Source organism: Tamandua tetradactyla, chromosome 5 (genome assembly GCF_023851605.1).
Source record: "Tamandua tetradactyla isolate mTamTet1 chromosome 5, mTamTet1.pri, whole genome shotgun sequence".
Lineage (NCBI taxonomy): Eukaryota > Metazoa > Chordata > Mammalia > Pilosa > Myrmecophagidae > Tamandua > Tamandua tetradactyla.
In genome coordinates, this window is record NC_135331.1 from 156,357,708 (window position 1) to 156,370,744 (window position 13,037).

At 36.8% G+C, this 13,037-nt stretch overlaps 1 protein-coding gene and 1 pseudogene across 8 annotated transcripts in view; both read right to left on the reverse strand.

Annotated features, from left to right (window-relative positions):
• The window catches only part of FBXL4 (F-box and leucine rich repeat protein 4), a 72,505-nt gene that overhangs the window by 14,742 nt on the left and 44,726 nt on the right, over positions 1-13,037 (reverse strand). For 7 of the 8 annotated variants that reach the window (XR_013176303.1, XR_013176302.1, XM_077162457.1 and 4 more), the window contains exon 8: positions 2,379-2,450. The exons of the other annotated variant lie outside the window; for it this stretch is intronic. Coding sequence is in view for 5 of the 7 variants with exons in the window: in XM_077162457.1 (XP_077018572.1) it covers positions 2,379-2,450 (72 nt within the window). In the remaining 2 variants the exon portion in view is untranslated. The remainder of the gene's footprint in view (positions 1-2,378; positions 2,451-13,037) is intronic. 8 annotated transcript variants of the gene reach the window in all.
• On the reverse strand, positions 3,643-11,540 carry LOC143684983 (proliferating cell nuclear antigen pseudogene; annotated as a pseudogene).

Genomic DNA, 13,037 nt, shown 5'->3' on the forward strand with positions numbered 1-13,037 from the left:
TATTTTTAAGTCAGAACCAAAGGCTTATGGATTAGACATAGTGGTGACGGAAAGGTGGAATCCATGGTGATTACCAAGTTTTTGTGTATGTATGACGGGATCACGCAGAAGATGACGAGAAGCAGGTTTGGGGGAATACAACTATCTTCTTAAATTAGTGTACCTGAGTAACACAAAACTGTAGCCTTGATAAACTGTTCAGAAGCAATTAAGATAAACCTTCTGAAACCCATGATTCTGATAGTGTTGAATTTGTATCAAGGCAATCTCAGTGGTATAAGAACTAATCTCTATCAACATACTATATAGTGTGAAATTCACTCAAGAGTTCTTTGTTGTGAAATGCTCATAGCATTATTTAAATATACAGAGTACAAAGAAATTCAGGGCTGGGCAAATAAGAATCAAACTAAAACTTTTTACTGGACTGAATGCAACATATCCCACTCTTACTAATAATTACAATCCCCTTCTTAATTACATTGAGTAGTTATACAGAACTCCCCTCAAATGCCTGCTGAGCCACCGTGGCCTGCCCTAAAATTAGTTTAAATAATATATTTTATTTAACCAAACCCATCCATAACATTATCACTTTGACATGTAATCACATAAAAAATAATGATACTTTTTTACTTTATTTATTTTTTGGAATTTGGCTTTCACAATATGGTGTATAATTTATACTTGCTTCACATCTCAATTTGGAGGAGCCACATTTCAAGCTCTCAATAGCCACATGTGGCTAGTGTTTTCCATACTGGATGGCACACACTTGGAGGCTAAAAAAGTGTCAGTGGTCAGTAGCCTGCTTTTCTAGGGAATGCTGCTCTACTTCAAAAAGAATAAATAACAGGCAGAACTTAGTCCTTACCAATCTAAACAGGACAGTCTAACAATAAGCAAAGATCTAAATGGCAGTAACTGGCTGTTGTGTTGTCACATGATCTGCTGTTAAATGTCAAAGGCCCAACTAAGAAAAGCCACTAGAGGACCCCACAGAAACCTATGAAATGGCTTACTAAGGTAAAAATTTGACCAGCAGTAAGGAGAACCTAATGCTGCGTCAGTGGGCTTTTAAGATAGGTTCCAGAGTCTGGAATGGGGTTCAAACAGCACCAACCACCAGGATTAAAGAAGATGGAGACAAATATGTTATTATAAGAGACCTTTGTAGTCTACATTGTTAAATCTTTGGGGCAGCTCTTTAGCTACTGCTGAGCTCTAAAAGAGGTTCAAATAGTATCCTGTCTAGGTCAAGGATCCTACCTGTTCATTCTAAGCCTAGGACACCAGGACAAATGCTCTGGAAGCTTACAACCATTCTGCTTATTCAGGTCCTTCTAGTAAGTGGATGCAAAACTGGAATGATTTGAGGATCTCCAAAATGTTGCTTTGTGGGTAGGGAAGTGAAAAGGAATGAACTGCTCCACAGTCATTCACATTGGGAAAAGCATTTCTGGTGAGCACCCCTTCTCCCCCACCCCTACCCTGACACACGCATGCACACACACACTTATACCAAAAGTTCTGTTGTCTCTTGATATCTTAATATTGTTTATAACCTATGTGATTTAGATGAAAAAGATTGAACTCTGCTTATTAAATCTTCCAGGTGCACATAAAACCATAATTTTAAATTTGGAAGGCTTCTGACCACTGACACTTTGAAGTTAGAATTATTATTATGTTTATGGTTGGAATTATATGTATTTTGACTTTGTCAGCATTTTCTGAAGCTGACCCTTGGAACATTAGTCCTAAAGCATATTTAATTAAAAGGATGGGGAAGAGATTCCTAGTCAAAACTAGGAAGTGATGTTACTATATCCTTCTCTCAATTATCTAATTGAACAGTCTCTAGACTTTTTGATTTCACAGATGAGTAAAATTTTGAGTTTCAATATAGGCTGGTCACCTTTTTTATTTTCCCAGTAAGGATAGTAAAACAAACATTAAAACAAATAAACAAAACAGACCTATCTATTCTCATCATTTCCAGGAAATAACCTCAGAGTTTAAAAACTGTTTAGCTTTATGAAATATTTATTAAACTACTGGCATTTGGGTGTAGAAACCCAGAGAGGTAAATAACTTGGTTTGAGATAATATCTGGCTTTAGGCAGAATGAACTCTTTCCACCAGACTATATACTTCTTTCCTTGTTTTTGGAGATAAATGATGTCAGTGCTTCAAAGACATACACTCCAATGTAAGAAAAATATCCACAAGTGTCGTACAAAGTAGTTAACCATAAATCTGAAAAACTGTGGGTGAGGGTGGGTGGGGTGGAAAAGAGAAGGGAATATAAAATTCCCACAACAGAAGGAAGAAAGAACAAGAGATTGAATCTATATAGAGAATTTTCAAATACTTACCATCACACAACTACCCAAACTAAGGTGCTGAAGCTCTGCACAGAAGTTTAAAATGCTGAGCAGTGCTGTTTGCTGCCATCAGGGACCACATCAGAGGCAAATATGGAAAGTGAAAGGAAGTGAGACAAAGAGAAGAGGTCAATTAGACATTAAAGGCTGTCACTGCTTTTCCAGAAATTCAGCTCAAACCTAGGTTACAGCACCACAAATGCCATTTAATGAGTCCCTAGGTGCTCCAACATTGATTGGCTTGGAGTCAAGGTAATCATTACTAGTCACTATGTAAGTCATCACTTTGTATAGTTTTTTTACAGGCCCTGAAGATACCTGTATTTCCCATGACCTCTCAGTTCATTTTCCAAAGATAAACAATTTGAAAGTCTGATTAAGATTGAAAAATAATCTAGGCTAACTTCACTCTCCACATCCACCAAAAAAACCCTGCAGAAATGACACTCCTAAAGAACAGTGGCAGCTCTGACATTCACTGGTCAGCTGTGGCCTGATGGAACTGCCAATAGAGTCCCCCCAAATCAGGATTGAGCTGGTGACTTTAATGTCAAAGGATTCTCTTTGCTGACAAGGGTACCAGCAACCATTAAGCATCTGTCACTAGCAAGGTGCTGACTGAAACATATATAACAGGTATTTTCTAGTCATGTTCCTGCCATTTAAGCCCATCTATCCTATGCAATGGAAACAGTATTACAACTAAAGAAACCCAAAAATATGCTTATACTGCTATATAATCATGTTACCTAAAATATCTTTAGTCATAATTTCATTTGGTGACATAACTGCCATGAAAAACTAAAAACAAAAAGAAATGTAAAATGCTAGTATTTCTTTTATTTATAAATTAAGGAAAATAATATTCAAACACGTGGCAAAATCACTGTCTAAATGAACTAAATAATATTTAACAAAATTAAAATGATGCTACATCATTTTATATATGATATATATAAAATATAAAAATATATATTTTATATATGATATATATTATATCATATATAATGATATATATATCATTTTTTATATATATCATTTTGTATATATACAAAATATATATTTGTATAACTTTCATGGCTTGGAAACATATAACACTGTCACGTAGCTCTAACTGATGACACCTTTTGCTGGGACAATAAGATACTCTTCTACATAATCTGAGATGATTCCCAGTTGAATAAGTTTTTCTTGTTAAAAATAAGGGCAAGACCAAAAAGATAAGAGCATTATCTTATCAATAAATGGGCAAGACCATTTATTGATAAGAGCACCATATTAACCTGTCTGGACTATTTTTTAGAGGAGCTTTATCTATTGGTTATTGTCTATCTTAAAATTTTTAACTTTCAGGCACAAACCTAACAGCACATCCTCCTAACTGACTTCTGAATTAAGATTTTAATCATATTTATTTAGAAATATCTTGTGAAATGGCAGATGCATTCTTTTCTCTGGTGGAATTTTAAGTCTTAAAGAGGAATTCATGGCATACCATAGTTATTCAGGGAAATATTTTACAATAACTTAGGCTGTCTGTACACTAAATTGGGAATAAAACATTCATTTAAATTATCACCCTACTCCCCACTTTAAAAAAGAACTTTCAAAGGACAAAAGTGATTCATCTAGAATAACATCACTCATCTTTGTGAATAAGATATGAGATAAAACGCTGCAATGGAGCTATGAGGGGATGGAACTACTGGCTAAAAGAAAAAAATGGGCAATCTTGGAACAGATGCTGTGAGGAATGTGAGAGATGTCAAATAGAAGTAAGAAAAATTAAAAAGAAAAGAAAAAGAGCTGACAGGTAGCACTGAGGTGAGCAAGCATGAATTAACACAACTTCATAATTTTGACCAGCAGAACTCATCAGTGATAGCCAGAGACTGTGTAAATACCCAACTTTGGAGAACACATCTATACAATCAGGTTGTAATATATCTAAATTCAATGGGTTACATTTCCTTCTAGAATATCTCTAGAAAATTCTTTCTCTATGCTGTTAGTAATCAGAATGCAATACTGCTATTGATGTCAAAGCAAAGCAGAGAAACTAACGGTAAACTAACCTTTCACTCTGACATTGGAGAAGAGAAGAGGTCTGATTTTGGAGAGACCACAAACTCTTTGGTAAAGGTGGTGAACTAAGGTCCATGGACCAAACCTAACCACCACCTGTTTTTGTAAATAAGGTTTCACTGGAAAACAGCCATGTCCATTCATTTATATACTGTCTATGGTACTTTCAAACTACAACAGCAGAGGTGAAGTATGCTGATATCTCTATATAAGTATTCTACATAAAAAGTATGCTGATCCCTATATAAGAAAATTTTAAAGTTGTATAAAATTGTACAAATACTTGCAGCATTTCTACATCTCTAGAACACAATTGGATGGACTGAAGTTCATTATTAACTCACAATTCAAAAGGTACTCAGAAATAAAAGTGAAAATTTTTATGAACCTCTGAAGACTTAAGGTATCATTTAGGTTCCCAAATCTGTAAATTCTACTGGTTAGTTCTATAAAACTCATTCAACAGAAGCACAATAGTAGTTCTATAAAATTAATAGTTAGCAGCTTTAATAACACAAGGCATCAGATTCATTTTCAAATGAGTTTGTAATTTTCAAACAAAGCCCAACCTTATTTAATCACTGTATAAAGGAATTCACCAAGGAGTGACTGAATCCATGTTAATTTTGTCTACAGAATTAACAAAACATACTTTAGGTGAATGCTGGCTTCTGGTATTGGTATCTATGTTCATAAAAAAAGAATCCTTTAAAATTCCACCTAAAATCTACCTGTTATCCCTGTTTAAAACCCAACATATAACCATTAGTAATAAATTTGACATTGCCTTAGATCCAGTTAAGAAGCATAAATAGCTTCTAGGTCCTGAAACCAAACCAGGATATTAATACATAATGTTCAAGTAGATCAGATGACACCCAGCCATTTCAGATAATAAAATGCAAATGCGAGGTAGTAAACAACAGTATTATAGCAAATGATGAATGAAGAGAAAAGCAAGCAAAGCTCTGTGTGAACGGTTTTAATCAATGCAATCAGGCAAAAAAAATTCAAAATATGCTTACAGGATATTTTGAATATCCTGACTATCCACTACAACCTAGAACAGGATTTTAATACAAGGAGGAAGACTGCTCCTCCCAAACACAACTGCCCTAATGTTTGTTTTTTTCAGCGACTTTATTCTCGCAAGTGTCCTTAATGAAGCTTCCAAATATTCAGATGCTATAATGACTACTTCTAAAAAGAATGACTTCAACTTCAAAACCAGTTTTAGTTAGGCAGATGATGGATAATAGATGTGAAAGTTTGGTGTAAGCAGATGTTCCAGGTTGTTATAAAGAATTATTATTAATGCCTCTACTTAATACAAGGAAATTTATAAAGAGGTAAAGGAAGGCATCAATTCAAATTTTCAGTGATGGCTTCTTTTTAAAGAGATGCTAGCCCTGATCTTCATAACCTCCCATCCTCCAGACTTCTAAAGTGGTAAGCAGAATACTTAATAAAAATAATATGTTGTTTATTATACTCTCATATAATTTTCAGATTGCCAAGATTTATGGTTCAATACAACTGAATCTATAATAGTACATACGTTTAACAATTGAGACCCTGTAAAATCAATACATGCAGTGCTTATGTTCATTATTTTACATTAAAATAGGTTTATGGTCATTATAACTATTTTATGATTTTTTTTGGCTAGGGTAAAAAAATCACTGTTTATCTTTAATAAGGAATGCAACCCTTAATTATAACACTCTATTTTAATACAGAAGATAGGATTCCAATGTAGAATTCTCTTCTCTAAACATGATTCTTAGAGAGCATACTAATAAAGGAACATATATAACAATTTTATATATTAGAGAAAGAGACTATTACAGCTAACATACAGACTAGGGGCATCACCTAACACAGCCATACTTTCACTGATCATGATATATTTCAAACACATCACAGCAATATACACAAGTAATAAGATGGAGTCTTATAAAATTATATTAGTTAAGTAAAAATTCATACATTTGTATAACAAATACCACCACAGAATTCCTAAGAATACAATCACTCAATTGGAATTTGAAGTATACAAATTTGAATCTCTCCCTAATTTTTTTTTTTACTCCAGTGTTCCAGTATAAATAAAACTGTGGAAGGGGAGCACAGAACAAATGTTGAAGTATTTTGAGGACTACTTAAAGTATTTGAAACTAACCATATGTAGAAATTAAGCAATCATCATTTAAGAATATTTGTATTCAATACTTTAAGGAGATCTTTTATGAATCATCTAAGTACAAATTAGTTCTCTTTCATAAAGTTTAAATATACAATATGACATATATTATACATTGATACATAATCATAACTTGTTTTCTAAAAGTCAAACTTTAAGATCAACATCGTGGCAGAAAAGTTAAGAATTCTGACTGAACTTTAGAAAGAAAAGCTCTTTACACATGTTTCAGAGGGAGATGTGTAATATAAAGCTCTTTACACACGTCTCAGAGGGAGACAAAAAATTCCTAACTGTAGATGTTTTATAGCAGCAACCCTAAACCACAGACTCAGAATTTTAGTGATATGATACAAGGTGTAATATTATAAGGCCCAGGTAATTTGATAAATTCCAATAATGCGTGTCACTTGTGATGGCACAAAATCTAAGCCTGATTATTCACAAACATTTGCCTAGCCTTTGAGTCTTATTTTAGAATTTATTCTGTTCTTACCATTGTAGTGGATTTTTCCTACAATACAGCTGAATACACCTCTGCTCATGTATGACTAAACTACTGTTTTCCAGAACAATCCTCAATGAATGATACCAGAGATTTGCGGTTACAAAAAGATGGCAGTTTATATACCCAGCTACACTTGATAGTAACTTATTGAATACCTAAAGAAAGAATGTTTCAGTCAGAAAGAGATAAAGTGTTGGACTGGCATGAAAACGTGTGAGAAGAAACTGAGGCATATATTGGTTGACACTGTTCATCTAAATGCTGTCCACCTAAGAGAGTGTGCTTGCTAAAGGACTCTGTCTACCTAGTTCGAAAACATGTCTCTTCTTTCTGCAAAAATGAAGGTGTCAACCTGTTCTGTTCCAATACCTTAGCATTTAAACCACAGAACTAATTCTCAGTATTCTAATTTTAAATAAACCAGACAAGTCTTAAATTTGGCCTCCCCTGTGATGTGCCAATAAACCATCTCTGATGAATGTTCTTTCCAAGTATTTTTCTTAGACCTGGTTTACCAGTCACTGTCATGAATGAGGTTTATACGAGTCTGGGCCAGTTTGGAGGTATAAGGTACCCCAGAAAAGCCATGTTTCAATCCTGATTCAATCTTCTGGGGGCAGCCATTTCTTTTAATCCTGATTCCAACTTTTGGAAACTTTCTATTAGATTACCTCTATGGAGATGTAACACGCCCAATTGTTGGGTGTGACCTTTTGATTAGATGGAGATGTGACTCCACCCATTCCAGGTGGGTCTTGATTAGTTTACTGGAGTCTTTAAAAGGGAAAACATTTTGGAGAAACCTCAGAAATGACAGAGCCTACAGAGAGGCTCTGTAGCCTCTGACTAAAACTTCAGAGTGGAGTTGACACAGATGCTGATGCTTGGAGAACAGAGACATGGATGCTCAGAGATGTTTTGGGGCCCAGCAGATATCGCCTTGATGCTAAGCAAGCCAGAACCTGGAGAGAGGCAAAGCAAGCCAAGAGATGAAAGCCAGCCCTGGAGAAGCAGAATGAGAATCCCCACAGGAACAAAGGCTGAAACCAGCGGAGGCCAGAACCAAGGGACTAGCAGATGCCAACACATGACTTCCCAGCTGACAGACATTTGCCAGACCCGTCGACTGTTTTTTTTTTTTGAAATTAGGAGAACTTTATTTAAATTGAAAACATTCTTAAAACTGAATTTAGAGTCAATAACTTTCTGTTAGAAAAATCATGAGTATTTCTATTTAGGCAGAAATACATTTAGGTTAAGACCAGATTTGACTTTGGACTTTAGTCTTTATAGAGAGTAGAGGGAGAAAAAAAGGTTATTTACAGAAAATAATATCTATATATGTACCAAGAGGTACAAATTTGGTGACAGAAAAGACATGCTGGGATCTCAGAAGTAGTTCACAAAGAGCTCTGTTTTCTATTTTTGGATTTAAGATACTCCTTCATCCTTGATCATCAGAACCAAATAGTTCTTTAAATGTTCCACATTAGCAATTTTATATTCTATAACATGAAGCACATCTGCAGACATACTGAGCATTACTGTAGGAGAAAGTGGAATGGTTTGTAAAGGAGTACAGGTACCTCAAAAGTCAGCAAAAGTTAGCTGAACTGGCTCATTCATCTCCATGGTAACAGCTTTCTCCTCTTTATCAACATTACTTGTTGTAGCAACAAACCTAATGTTTCCATTTCCAAGTTCTCTACTTGTGGAAAATTTCACTCCATCTTTTGCACAGGAAATTATCACAGCATCTCTAATATGACTGAGATCTCAGCATATAAGTGAAATTCACCAGAAATTGGCATCTTTACTACACAGCTATACTCCTGTTCTGGAATTCCAAGTCATTCAAATCTAAATCCATTAACTTCATTTCATGGTCTGAAACTTTTCCTCGATTCAGTAATTCAAATACTAGCGCCAAGGTGTCTGCATTATCTTCAGCCCTTAGTGTAGTGATGTCTTCACTGCCAGTATATTTTAGTATTTCAGACATGCTGTTTGGCTGTCTGACAATTTGGTGAGAAGGACAACACACCGTTAGAGGATATGTAAATGGATCCAGCCATTTTGGAATACAATTTAGTAATATATAGACTTGGAACTAAACTAAAAATGCTCATAACCTACAACCAGCAAATTCACATCTGGTTATACACCAAAGAGCAGTACTTTCAGAACTGCAAATTCCTTTAGTGGGTGCTGCAAACCTATCAGAACACAATGCATATAGTTATCAGTAAGTGTTTCTTAGAAACCTTGCTGTTATCTAACCATGTGGATATGTAGGTGTTTCAGACAGCAACAGAAAATGTCTTCTGTTAGAGCAGTCAATAATGCTGAAAGCCACTGCCCTGAAGAAAACTTCGAATATGGATCTATGGATGTTCACTGAGGATTTATGGCAATAAAAGATCAGAAACAATTGAAACAGTCTCACTAGTTAATAAAGAGGTTTTAAGTCAACCTTTACCAAGGTTTTCCATGCACAGCTAGCAGGCAGCTAAGTAAATTTTTTTCCTGCCACCCCCATCAGCCTTTCTTAATTTAAGGTATATTTCCCTGGCTGCCTTGGTTTGAACATTTTTATAAGCATACAATTGTAAACTTATAACTTATTAAATTCCCCTTTAAAAAAAGCCTTTTCTGTTCTAATATATTACATTCTGGCAGCTTTTAAGAAATGAATATAACCCCAAGAGATGACACCCCACCCCCACACCCTGCACTGACAAGTCAGCCTCCCTGACCCTCTGAACAAGTCACAGCTCAATCACTCAGCTCACACTCACTCCTCAACCCAACACACACATCCTGCCCCCTAAAGCCTCATTTTCCCATTGAAACTTCTACAAGGCTAATCAGAATACAAGAGTATAGACATATCCTTGACCAGAGACATTATATCAAGGATTTTATAAAAGTTCATAAGTTTTAATATACAACATGACTAAAAATCTTAATAACTCTTGATTTTCTTTATGAACCAAAGGAACTACTAATATTCTTCTGTTTTATATATTATTTAGCTAAATTAATCTGAAATACCCTGCATTTTAATTCTTGCATTTTTGCCTTTTCTTCTTTTCTGATATAGGCATTTAGGGCAATAAATTTCCCTCTTAGCACTGCCTTTGCTGCATCCCATAAGTTTTGATATGTTGTGTTTTCATTTTCATTTGCCTCGAGGTATTTACTAATTTCTCCTGCAATTTCTTCTTTGACCCACTCGTTGTTTAAGAGTGTGTTGTTGAGCCTCCACGTATTTGTGAATTTTCTGGCACTCCGCCTATTATTGATTTCCAACTTCATTCCTTTATGATCCGAGAAAGTGTTGTGTATGATTTCAATCTTTTTAAATTTGTTAAGACTTGCTTTGTGACCCAGCATATGGTCTATCTTTGAGAATGATCCATGAGCACTTGAGAAAAAGGTGTATCCTGCTGTTGTGGGATGTAATGTCCTATAAATGTCTGTTAAGTCTAGCTCCTTTATAGTAATATTCAGATTCTCTATTTCTTTATTGATCCTCTGTCTAGATGTTCTGTCCATTGATGAGAGTGGGGAATTGAAGTCTCCAACTATTATGATATTTGTGTCTATTTCCCTTTTCAGTGTTTGCAGTGTATTCCTCACGTATTTTGGAGCATTCTGGTTCGGTGCATAAATATTTATGACTGTTATGTCTTCTTGTTTAATTGTTCCTTTTATTAGTATATAGTGTCTTCTTTGTCTCTTTTAACTGTTTTGCATTTGAAGTCTAATTTGTTGGATATTAGTATAGTTACTCCTGCTCTTTTCTGGTTATTATTTGCATGGAATATCTTTTACCAACCTTTCACTTTCAACCTATGTTTATCTTTGGGTCTAAGATGTGTTTCCTGTAGACAGCATATAGAAGGATCCTGTTTTTTAATCCATTCTGCCAGTCTATGTCTTTTGATTGGGGAATTCAGTCCATTAACATTTAGTGTTATTACTGTTTGGATAATATTTTCCTCTACCATTTTGCCTTTTGTATTATATATATCATATCTGACTTTCCTTCTTTCTACACTCTTCTCCATACCTCTCTCTTCTGTCTTTTCGTTTCTGACTCTAGTGCTCCCTTTAGTATTTCTTGCAGAGCTGGTCTCTTGGTCACAAATTCTCTCAGGGACTTTTTGTCTGAGAATGTTTTAATTTCTCCCTCATTTTTGAAGGACAATTTTGCTGGATATAGGAGTCTTGGTTGGCAGTTTTTCTCTTTTAGTAATTTAAATATATCATCCCACTGTCTTCTAGCCTCCATGGTTTCTGCTGAGAAATCTACACATAGTCTTATTGGGTTTCCCTTGTATGTGATGGATTGTTTTTCTCTTGCTGCTTTCAAGATCCTCTCTTTCTCTTTGACCTCTGACATTCTAACTAGTAAGTGTCTTGGAGAACGCCTATTTGGGTCTAATCTCTTTGGGGTGCGCTGCACTTCTTGGATCTGTAATTTTAGGTCTTTCATAAGAGTTGGGAAATTTTCAGTGATAATTTCTTCCATTAGTTTTTCTCCTCCTTTTCCCTTCTCTTCTCCTTCTGGGACACCCACAACACGTATATTTGTGCGGTTCATATTGTCCTTGAGTTCCCTGATACCCTGTTCAAATTTTTCCATTCTTTTCCCGATAGTTTCTGTTTGTTTTTGGAATTCAGATGTTCCATCCTCCAAATCACTAATTCTATCTTCTGTCTCTTTGAATCTATCGTTGTAGGTATCCATTGTTTTTTCTATCTTTTCTACTTTGTCCTTCACTTCCATAAGTTCTGTGATTTGTTTTTTCAGTTTTTCTATTTCTTCTTTATGTTCAGCCCATGTCTTCTTCATGTCCTCCCTCAATTTATCGATTTCGTTTTTGAAGAGGTTTTCCATTTCTGTTCGTATATTCAGCATTAGTTGTCTCAGCTCCTGTATCTCATTTGAATTATTGGTTTGTTCCTTTGACTGGGCCATATTCTCAATCTTCTGAGTGTGGACCGTTATCTTCTGCTGCTGGCCTTTGGGCATTTAGTCAGATTTCCCTGGGTGTCGGACCCAACAAGGTTGTAAGATTTTTCTGTGAAATCTCTGGGTTCTGTTTTTTCTTATCTTGCCCAGTAGGTGGCGCTCGTGGCACACGTTTGTCTGCGGGTCCCACCAGTAAAAAGTGCTGTGGGTCCTTTAACTTTGGAAAACTCTTGCCGCCCGGGAGGTTCACTAGCCGAAGCGGCTTGGAAGAGTGCGAGCCGGCCCGGGGTCCGAACGCGGGGAGGGTCACTGGCCACTGCAGCCCGGGAAAGCGCCCGTCCGATTTTCCTAGTCAGCCCGGGGTGACAAGCGCAGCGGGAGGGCGCCAGCGGCAGCGGCCCGCCCGGGAGAGTGCACGCTCCCGGGGAGTCATGGGTTCGGAAGGGGCCCCTCCCCCCGTCACCGTTCTCTGCGGCCTGGGGACCTCCAATCCAACTCTCTCAGTTGGTCCGGGGGACTGCGCGCGAAGCGGGCGCCAGCTGCCACGGTTTGAGGGGACCACCCGTCCAACTCTCCCAGCGGGCCCGGGAAGGGGGAAGGGAGCGACTCCGGCCGCCCACCGCCCCACCCGGCGAAGCCCGCGCCCCTCGGCGACCTCACCAGAGCGAGCTCTCCCAGCCAGCCAGCCGCTCCAGGATGGGGTACGCTGTCTTTTTTATCTCTGTCGTGGCTTTGGGAGCTGTTCTGTATCGTTTCTACTCCCCTAGTAGCTGTCCTGAAGGAGAAACTAAGATCCGCGCGTCTTACTAAGCCGCCATCTTCTCCGGAAGTCTGTTTTCAGTGATTTTTAACACCCGAGCACAGTGCAGTGAA